This window comes from Schistocerca piceifrons, chromosome 1, assembly GCF_021461385.2.
Source record: "Schistocerca piceifrons isolate TAMUIC-IGC-003096 chromosome 1, iqSchPice1.1, whole genome shotgun sequence".
NCBI classification, from domain to species: Eukaryota; Metazoa; Arthropoda; class Insecta; order Orthoptera; family Acrididae; genus Schistocerca; species Schistocerca piceifrons.
The window spans coordinates 718,803,746-718,814,369 of record NC_060138.1 but is presented as its reverse complement, the minus strand read 5'-3'; the positions used below and the strand labels follow the sequence as shown (position 1 = coordinate 718,814,369).

Below are 10,624 nucleotides of genomic sequence, written 5' to 3'. Positions count from 1 at the left end.
TGAGGATCAGCAGTTTACATAACAGCAAACAAACATTTTAAATAAAACAGAACGTTTGCACATATTAGTATTTCTAAAAAAAATTATTCACACAGAAATTACAATTATATACAGTGAGTTTTGTTCCATCCAAATGGGACAAAGAATTTAAATGACAGATATACTACATTGCATAGAATCAAATCATGACATCAAAGTTTTAACAAAGAAAGGAGTATACAATTTTGTGTTATCGATTCAAACACATTTACAGATACTCAATGTTATAACATTAAATAAAACAAAAGGCAAAATAAATCAGTAGAGTATTAGAGCTGTGGTGTTACATGCAGTCTTACTTAAAATCTGAAGGAACCGCACTAGGAAAGAAGTGTATCGGGGTGAGGAAATATGTTCCACCGGATTGAGGGTTGTCGGTAGAAAAGATAACTATGGAGTTGAAGGTAAGTGTTGGGTGGATAGTAGAAAGACAGAAGGTGGGGGAAACAGAGGGTGAGGAGAAGTTTGGTGTCTCGGTAGAGCAGTGCTAAGAGATGAAGATGGATGGAGCGAGAAGGGAAAAGAAGAGCCCTGATGTGCAGAAGGGTAGGTGGGAAGAGCTAAAGTTGGTAAGAGGGATAAATACCCAGGCAGATCTCACTGTCTGGAAGAGGAAGTTGCATTGGGCGAGGATATGGAATATGTGGAGGTGTAGGTATGGCGGGACGTGTTTGTAAAGGCATGGCAGCATACCAGGGTTGGTGATTAGAAGGGAGACAACGGGGTTACTGGAATCTAGTTTTCGGATTGTGTAGGAGATGCTGAGATGTTCCATGTGGTTGAGGAAGGTGGGAATTTGAGGGGATGGTAGAGGATCTATGTTGGGGAAGATAAATGGATGCAGACAGCTTAACGGAGTGCATGGCGTTTGGGGATTTGAAAGGACTTATAGAACTTTGATAGGGCAAAGATCCGTGCAACATTTGCATAGCAGAAGAAGTGTCAGATCGGGGTTTTATAGGTGTGGAGAATAGTGACGTATAATCCCCAAGTTCGGCCTGTTAGTAGTCTTAATCTGTTGTGGGATTTTTGTTGGATGATTTGTAGGTGAGGTTCCCATGTTAGCTGCCGGTCGAGGGTCATTCAATGATATTTTAGTGCATCAGGTAACTGGATAGGATGGTCACAAATGGTAAGACAAAAGTCATGGAATAGAAGGTGTAAGTGGTTTGTCCTATAATTATTGGCTGGGTTTCAGAGGGGTTGGCCTTGAAGAGCCATTGCACACACCAGGAGGTAAACTGATTGCGATGGATTTGGAGGAATCGACAGGGTTTCTGAAGTGTAGGATAGAGGGCGCGGAAAGCAGTGTCATCACCACACTGAAGGTGGCGGACTGGTGGTTGTTGTTTGGGCATATCAGCGGCGTAGAGGAGATAAAGGAGAGGAGAGAGGACAGTCCCTTGGGGCACTCCTGCAGCGGAATGGAAGGTGCAGGAACTGGTATTATAAATAGTAACAAAGGATGGGTGACTAGATAGAAGGGATGCGATAAAGACATAGTTAATTGAAATAGTTTGGAGTTTAAAAGGAGAGCAGAACGTCATACAATGTCATAGGCTCTCTCTAGGCTGCAGAAGCTTGTCATCACGGGAGAAATTGTTACGGAAGTCAAACTTGTTAACGGGAAATGGTGGTTTTGGTGCAGGTGTTGATGGATTGAAAGACCTTGCTAAACACTGAGGTGATATCAGTTGGACGTTTGTACGGTTTGAGTGGTGGTTTTATAAGTTGAGAACAGTAACGCGTGGAGAGGATCAAGGGCGTAGATATGCGGGGAGGGGGGTGGGGGGAAGACCGGGTCGAAACCCACCTCCCCCCTCACCCAGAGCCATGCAGGTTTTTTTGGCTCTGAAGTCGCTCACGTTAAGATATGGCAGGTATTTGTTGTAGCGATATGAAATCAAATTTTGCCTGTTGAACACTTAACAATGATTATTAGATTGCGAAGTCTGGCAGCAGCGAGAAATGGCTCGATGTCCATGTTGCGATACTAAGTTGAGTTTCGGCTCTCCGCTTCTTACCGGTATATGTGGGTACAATTTGTGTCTACTGTCTTATGTTTAAGACTATTGCCAACTATAGTAATCTAACAAGTACAGCATTGCAGCAGGGGCGTGGAGAACTCGTGTTGTGTGTGTCAAGTGAAAAATAGCATAACGAATGTTTTTGAACAGGAACAACTCTATGATATGCTTTCACGTAACGCTGTTATTTTTCCCTGTAATTTAGACCATAGCTGCCGATTATCTACGGGCTTGCATGTCTAATGCGGCATCATTGTATAGCACATAGATAACATTCTCACTGTCACATCCCTCCCTAACGTGGAGACAAAATTCCTGCTTTCTCTATACCTCACACTCCACTCAGGTCGAAGCTAAACTTGGCACCAGCAACTTAAATCGACTTCTATCGATATCTGCGGAGCGGAACTATGGCGCCTCAGATCACTGAAGCTTGAAACAAACAAATATGACTTGAACAAGATAATTATTTCCATTTGCTTGAAGGGTTTTAACCCTAGAACACCAGACGGGGGAAATATTATATTGCTACTAAAACATCGTAAATTTTACTACTCCATATTTTATTCAAATAAACTAGTAATGCATAGCGTATGTAGAATACTAGTTTATTATAATTATAAGCTCTCCAATGATACGTCACATAAAAAATAAGTACAAAAACTCCTGTTTTATACCCTACAATGACACTACCAAATCAGCGGGAACCGCGAGTTGGTACCAACTGCGATCTTAAATTTTACGAACGTTTAGTAATCTAGGGCTAATGCTTTATACTTTAGGTGTGCCTTAGAGTTTAGTGTGTAGTGATGTAACAACAGTGTAGTCATAGACGCCAGCCAGAGGAGGCAATAGAATGCACTTGCCCTCCTGCCCCTTCTCTCTCCCCTTGGAACCTGAAATTGAGTGAATAACCGTCAATTCTCTGTGATAGAACATGTTTTTTGTGTCACCTATTCAATTTAGTTCTTATTGCACGTCGTCTTTCGAAACTGACCAGCTGATTTATGTAGGAAGTCGGAATTCTAATATCTCCTCCCCCTCCCCGGAAAAAAATTGTGTAACCCCATGAGTAAATCTAGTAGCTGAGTTGGACGTATTTCCAGTTGCCTGACAACACTGGTGGCCCCGTCGTAGTGTTACCGACCAGTCATCGAGCGTGCGTTCGTTTACTTGAAAGTTAAACAACGAGCAGAGTCTGTGTAACTTTTAAAACGTTTCATCACACTGCTGGCAACAAGGAAGCTGCAGCACTCAGTATCACTGAGACTGAGTTGTGTGCCCAGTTCACCTGAGGTGATATTTCATGGTAAGTTTTTTTTGTATATTTTGGAACAGAGAAGTGTTATTAAATAAATGTAAGTTTTGTGCCATCCATTGTATATTAAGGTTAGGGGCTTACCGCTTAAATAAGCCAGAAATAGTCTGTTTCTAGTGGCCTCGTAAATGCATTAAAAAGAGAGTGATGCTCCAGAACACAGATCCTTTAGGAGGAAAACACTTTAAGAGCGGAAATGACTTTAAATGTACTTTGATGTATAGAGTAACGAACGGAAACTTTCATTACTCACTTAATTACAGGACTGTAATTACGATGTTCACAGTACCTGCTCTATGGGGGGAGGAAAAGGCGACAAAGAAGCCAATCAATAGTTTGGTATTCCTAAGCACATAATTTTAATTTCGACTCGTATTTCATTTCGGTAGCAGTTCCAAAGGGATGCCGATCCTTTCCCGAATATGCCATACTTACAAATTATACCTTAAAATAAGCAATTTAGAGAGTATTTATAAATTGTGTTACCTGGAAAACAGCAAAAAACGAGTGTGAGGTTCAGAATACCTTCCAGTAGTTGCTTTGTCACTACTTTGTGAGCAAAGTGGAACCTCATGTTGATGATCCGCAACTCTAACTAAGATCATTAATCTTAAATGCGAATATGCGTGAGATAATAACATCTCGTCTTTTCAATATTTTTCGATATAGCAACTTTTCTTTATGTTCAACCCACGTGGAGTGTACTTTGTGAGACCGGTACCACGTGCTTATATAATTGTTTGACCCATCAGGTTAATTGTATGACGATAGTAACCAGTTCGAGATTTTTCTTTTGTAAATTGCGTTTCGATGTAATTTATTTTAATTATCAAAATTATTGTAGAGTTACACTTTTTGTGTAAACCAAGTTGACCACGTGAAGTATGTGGTGTAATCATCAAAGTAGAGGAGATTTCACAGACAATTAGTATGAATTTAGTATACCAGTGTGTGGTAATTTCATGACGGACAGGATTGCACTACGATCGTAACTTCTTTGGGTGAAAATTGAATCGGTTGGTTGTGGTTAATTTCCTCTTGCATATGTTTCAACGTTATTCGTGTGTTATTTTATGAATGCAGTGTTGTATGCAGTCTCCCAATCTTGGCTCCATATTTGATGTGTTCCGTAAGATTACAAACTCAAATTTTTACAATCCTAAATAAGGCACCAGTTTAGTTATGAATCAGGTTTAATATGCTGAAATTTTAACGGAACAATGATATATATATATCACCGGTTGTCGTAAGATGACTATTAAAAGATTATAATTAATGTTAGTCTGGTTGGGAATTTGGTAAGCTAGACTGGATACCTGGTGAAACAGTTGCTCAGTAATGCAAGGTTAACTTCCCCAGATAGCTCACAGCTTTTAACCCGCTTTCATTGTCTTGAATATCAGCACCGCTTTCAGAACAACTTAATACATCAACTTTACACTATGAAGTGGATCAATTATGTGGATCACCGCAACGTGGGTGTGAAAGAAAAGGCTATGGTATGTTATGTGCACTACTTTCACTTAGACAGGAAAGATTTTCGATTTTGTGTTGCGGTAATCACACTTTTTTATTTAAATCCAAAAAACTTCAAACTAGACCCGTAAGTCACGGAAAAATAACTTGCTACACTCCATTCACACAATTCAATTTACTCGGCAGAGCTAATCAATCAATGAAAAAAATAATCTCCTGATCACCATACTAATACTTTCGATGTTAATAGTTATCTTATTCTAATTAGTGAAGAACTGCGGTGACGTGCTTTTTTCGAATCTTCTAGGGTATTTCCAAAGTCAGTCTGCGGAATTTTTAAACATCGTCGAAACTTGACAAGAGGAAAGATACAAAACTTTTTTTCCAGATCTTGGCGACACACCACTGCATTGAAAATCTTTACAGTCGAAAATGATAACCAGCCAGCTGTTGTAAAGCCCCCAAGGTACGCGCACGGAGTCAGTTACCAGTTACTTGACAAAGGGAACTCCTTAACGAGAACAGGCATCCATTAACAGATGAAAGTGAAACGAATATGAAAGTCAGCGAATCAGTAAATTGCTTATTAATGTACTTAAAAGACAAATTTTACACACAAATGTATTTGAAAATAAAATAAAAGAAAAAACCACTACTAGTTCAATGCTGGTAATTTTAACATGTTTCAGTCTTTTAACTCACTACGGAAAAGAGCAGGAAAAAATTGTCCATGAAACCTGCACTCAGTAGTTTTTCTGTTAAGTCATTAATTCCTGTCACAATGACATAAAGATCTCTTGAGTTTACCTTGCAGACATAAGATATATGAGACGATTATATTCATACTTTTTTAATTAACTACCAATTACCTTCTCAAAGAACCATCTCCACCACGCAAGGAAGATGGCGAAAACCAGTTATATGTTGAAAAATGTATGTTCCTTGATGAATGGCCGCAAGAACGGATTGTAAAGTGTTCTATTTGTATTTTCCTTACCACTGTGTGCGTCCAAGCATGACTCTGTGCCGCTTCAGACGCCAAAGCTCCGTAACTGCATTTCAGAAATCTTTCAAAACTTCACAGGTATATATTACGTTGTCGATATCGATATCTCGCGAGTAGTTTCACAAAAGCTGAAATATTATTCATGGTTGCCGATTCGAGGCATGCTGCTTCGGGATGGTAGGTCCACAACTGTTTGGTTTTGTCTTTCAAGTGTAACAGCAAACACATAGGCGATATGAGAAGTGATACCATTTGTTGCTTACAGTTTGACTTCCTGTTTGAAAGCTAATCTTGCCATTTCGCACCATGTTGTATGACTAGCTACAGTTAATAACAATGTTGTTATTGTGTCAGGATTGGCGAGGAATGAAAAGCAGTGGGCACTCGTTGAGGTGAAGAAGTTCAACATTTAAAAGTCGGGTCGGAAGCTGTCAGTAGAAGAGAGCGGACAACGTGTCCGCTCCGGGCGGCTGGCTGCAGTTCCACCCCCACGTGACCGCCTCTAACCCTCCCTATTGGACAGCCAAGTTGTAGACGCGCCGTTCGGTAGCGTTACCTCGTCAGCAACACGTGAGTTTAGCTGTTGATGGTTCAACACGTAAGTTTCAAAGTGGTTCTCTCCAGTTTTGTGCAACGTGGATGATACGCTGGAACTAGCCGCCAGGCAGAAGGCACTCACGAACATCAAGTGAAAAATGAAATCAAATTTTTATACTATTAAATCCATTCAGTAACGGCCCCCACTGTGCAATGTGTTTGGTTTGAGAATGGGTGCATCAGCCCGAAATCGGGAACTATTGCAGCAAAGAAATGTATGTTCACGTAACTGAGACAGACAAAATAAAAAATTTTCAAATTTCCTCAGTCATTTGTGGTCCTGTACCTCATTCTGTCGCCTTAATCTTCCGAATAAAAAATAAAACAGCCATACACTGAATCGTGAAGCAGAACCAGCATACGAAGATACATAGAGGTTCAAGTAGATATATAAGGATTCAGGTAGAAATCGACCAAATCCCAAAAATTGTGACAAGTAGGAATGAACTGCTCGTTTTAATAAAATAAGATTATATTTAAACAATTTGATTTTAGTGACAAGTTCCTTAAGACACATTCTTCATGGTGGCATGTAAATGAAAATATCAATGCTCTACCCCTAGTTACTAAACTAAACGTTGTAAATTATCCGACTGACACAAGTGTCAAGTTCATGTAACACTGTAACAAATAATTTTTAAAAAAAAAAAAAACAGAAGATATATCCACATCAGGTTTTTCATGAACATCCTCATAAAGTTCTAGGGCAAAAACAAAAAAAATATGTCGACGAAGAATATGTATGTTTAAAAGAAAATGTGATTTTCACGTCGTATTTGCCTCACGCGCTTAGCAAATAGCAGGTTTATAGCGTATTACGAAAGTTGATGGAGCAGTAGAGAATTAATAATTAAGCTGAAAGTGCACTAGTAATGTTTTTCGCTAAAAGGATGCTTCTGAACAGCATTTTTTGAGATTAAAGGTAAATACGACTTTATCCCATTTCACGAATTTTCAAATGGAGAACAGCCCCTTCTCCTTTTCCTACGGAGCCGAAATCACGGACATTTCATTTCATTGCGCGAAGAAACAAAACTAGGGAGCAGCACAAAGAAACAACCAAACGTGAAAAATAAGAAAGTCCCTAAGTGACATTTTATTTTTGGAAGAAACGCGAAAGTCGCAAGTTCCATGTGACCTTTCTTACACTGCAGTAAAAAGGAATAATTCAATGTTAACTTCAAAACTAATCGTTAAATCAAGCAGATGAAGCCAGAAAACCTATGAATAAATAAAATTCCACTTGTGATAATTGTGTCCTATAGTTGATCAAAATGAGGAAGGGAGAAGTAGATTTGTTTGTTTGCCGACGGGAATGCATTACATACAACTTAATTTTTATTAATTCATATAATTACAAAAAATTTCAAATGAAAAGGGGAACGAATGACTACCCGAAAAAGAACAAGACGGAGGTGGCAACGAGAACGTCTGCTATCTTCCCTGGAATAAGGACTGACCGTTCCTTGAATGAGAGCTGGCCACGACTAAAGTGAAAGCTGAACGACTGTTCCTTAAAAGACGTTCCTGGGGCCTTCTGTTCACTTTGGTGAGCCATTCCTTTAGACTCGTTCGTTCGCGAATGACCCACCTCGAAGACACATCATAACTTTTCTGCTACACTGCTTTCATTCCCATTCACTTGTATCAGATTGTTCTGTACATTCAGTAGATGCAACTTGTGTTCCAATTCTAAAAGCTGAAAGAGTTTATGACAGTTCAGTTGCTAATATTTTGAGACCCTGATCTGAATGACGATCTGCTACTTGAACGGGAGTGCAGCCCCCTCCCCCCCCCGTCCCCCCCCCCCCAAGAGTGAAAAATTTTCTATGCCCCTGGTGAGTATAGTGGTGTACAGCGGTGCAAGGATTATTAGAAAGGGACTAGAAAGGAGAGGGAGCATTCTTTGAGATATCGACAGATAATGCAATTGTGACCACGTGAAGTTCTTTTTTTGTGAAGAACTTGTTTTATGTCATGTATTGTGATTAGGTAGACCGAGCGAAGTAGCGCAGTGGTTAGCACACTGTAGTCGCATTCGGGAGGACGAAGGTTCAAACCTACGTACGGCCTTCCTGATACAGGTTTCCCGTGATTTCACTAAATCGCTTCAGACACATGCTGCGGTGGTTCCTTTGAAAGGGCACGGCCGATTTCCTTCCCCATCCTTCCCTAATCTGAGCTTCTGCTCCGACCGAGTTGTCGACGAGACGTTAAACACTAATTTCATCCTCGTCGACCTCCTCCTCCTCCTCTGATTGTTGGAATGAATGGGGATATCAATGGGACAGATTGGGACAGTGAGTTCAGGTTTGGTTAAGGGAGTGGGAGTCATTGGAGGAGCTGTTGCTAGGAGGGGAAGCAAGATTAGGGCACTATATAAGAAAATGGGAGTCCTTGCAGTGTGGACAAATGGGTGCGTTTTTGCGATCTGCAGTTCAGTGGGCATTGTAGCGAAGGCACTTTTAGCAGTAGTAGGTCTGAGGATGGAATCCGGATGATTCGCCCTTGTGGCAGTGATGGTTGTGGCAGTGATGGTACATCAGGGCTCCTTCTTTAAGGAGAAGGTCTATGGTGGACTTGGATTCAGTAAAAACATGGACGAGGTGAGTAGGGCCATGATCATTGTTGACCCCAAGGGCTTTTAGAAGTTCTAAATTCGGGTTGTTGTTCAGTTCAGATTCTACTTCCTTACTGTGATCTCAGTGCTGACTTTGGTGATCGCTGTGGTGAAGGTTCGGGTTGTTTGGCATGATGTATTGTGGTAAGAAGTGTTAAGGCCTTGGGACCAAATATAGTGCAAGAATTCTTGGAGAGGCGGTAAGTGTGAAAATGGGGATTCAGAAACTGTAGGAATACAGAGTCTTTTCTTTGGATGATTTGTTGTATGTGGAGGCTTGGTAAATATTTTTTATTTCTAGGCTGAGGGATTTGGATTTGAGGAATTCTGGGTCTGGGTTGGATAGGATGAAGGTGTGCATGGTAGGGGAAGATGTTGGAGGGGGAGGAGCTGTGACTATACGCTGAGTGTCAGTGGGATCAGTTTGCGGATTTTTTGTGGAGGAGTGCAAAGATGTCGGTGTTTTGAGGTTTTGTTAGTTTTTTAACGGTTGTTGGAGGGAAGGATGGTTGGGGGATGTGACATTGGTGAGGGTTACCGGGAGTCGTGCATATCCTTCAGCATGACATGTGTTGGTTGGAGTGGTGAGACTTGAGGAACTGATGCTTATGATGTCATCTGCGGCAGCCGTTGCTCATTTAGCTGTTAACTATGCGGTCGTGGTGGATGTGGTGGCTTGTGAGTCGTGGCTGAAAGAGAAAATATAGCGGGAGCTGGGAACAGAGAGATATGCATGTATTACTACTGTGGTGGGAGAGGATACTCTAGGCAAGGGAGGATAGATGTAGGGGGAGAGTTAGAGAACAATGAGATCTGGAGGAAGAGAGTTCTACATGAAAGACATTTTGGAATGATCCATGATGGCGGACTGTGATGAGCGACGTTGAATGGGCTGAGCGGCCGTCGAAGCGACCGCTGGGACGACGATGACGAGCTGTGGTGGAGTTGTGAACGGTGAGTGTCTCCGATGTGACAGGCATGGAAACAGCTGGGCCAGGGGTGATGGGATGGCGGCGACAAACAGATAGAAGTGGCGGTGGCGACGGCGGCGAGACAGTGGTTGATGCGTGATTGGTGGTTGACGTCGTCGACGGCGGCGGCGGCGGTGAGATGAAGACGGCAGCACTGACGATGATCCACAGAATAAGGTGACGACGAAACACATGCACACGCTGCAGAAGTCTCGAGGTCGCAAATAACACATGAAAGAAAGTCTCGATTACGAAAAAAAACTACACAGACGAACAGTTACGGACGCAAAATGTACCCTACGAGTCTATGCAACGAGTTGACCAGCAACAAACGAACTAGTTCTAGGAAGTACCTAGTCTGGTCTTGGGGAAGGATGTGTACGTTTTTCCTGTTAATGAATATAAATAAAACATATCGAAAGAAGTAAAGCAATGTCGTTATGTTTTTACTACGCAAAGCGAAATCAGTAAATCCATATACCATAGGCAAGTAAATTCAATGTTCTTTTATATTCGTAAAGATAAGATTGGGTTAAAAAAAACAACAGTGCCATGTATTGTTTGTTTGCT

General features: G+C 41.2%; 1 protein-coding gene across 1 annotated transcript in view; it reads left to right on the top strand.

Moving 5' to 3' along the window:
- The first annotated feature begins 10,009 nt into the window (after window positions 1-10,009).
- LOC124771652 (LON peptidase N-terminal domain and RING finger protein 3) overlaps window positions 10,010-10,624 on the top strand; it is a 192,355-nt gene continuing 191,740 nt past the window's right edge. The window contains exon 1 of the mRNA XM_047249327.1: window positions 10,010-10,037. Within this exon, the coding sequence (XP_047105283.1) occupies window positions 10,010-10,037 (28 nt within the window). The remainder of the gene's footprint in view (window positions 10,038-10,624) is intronic.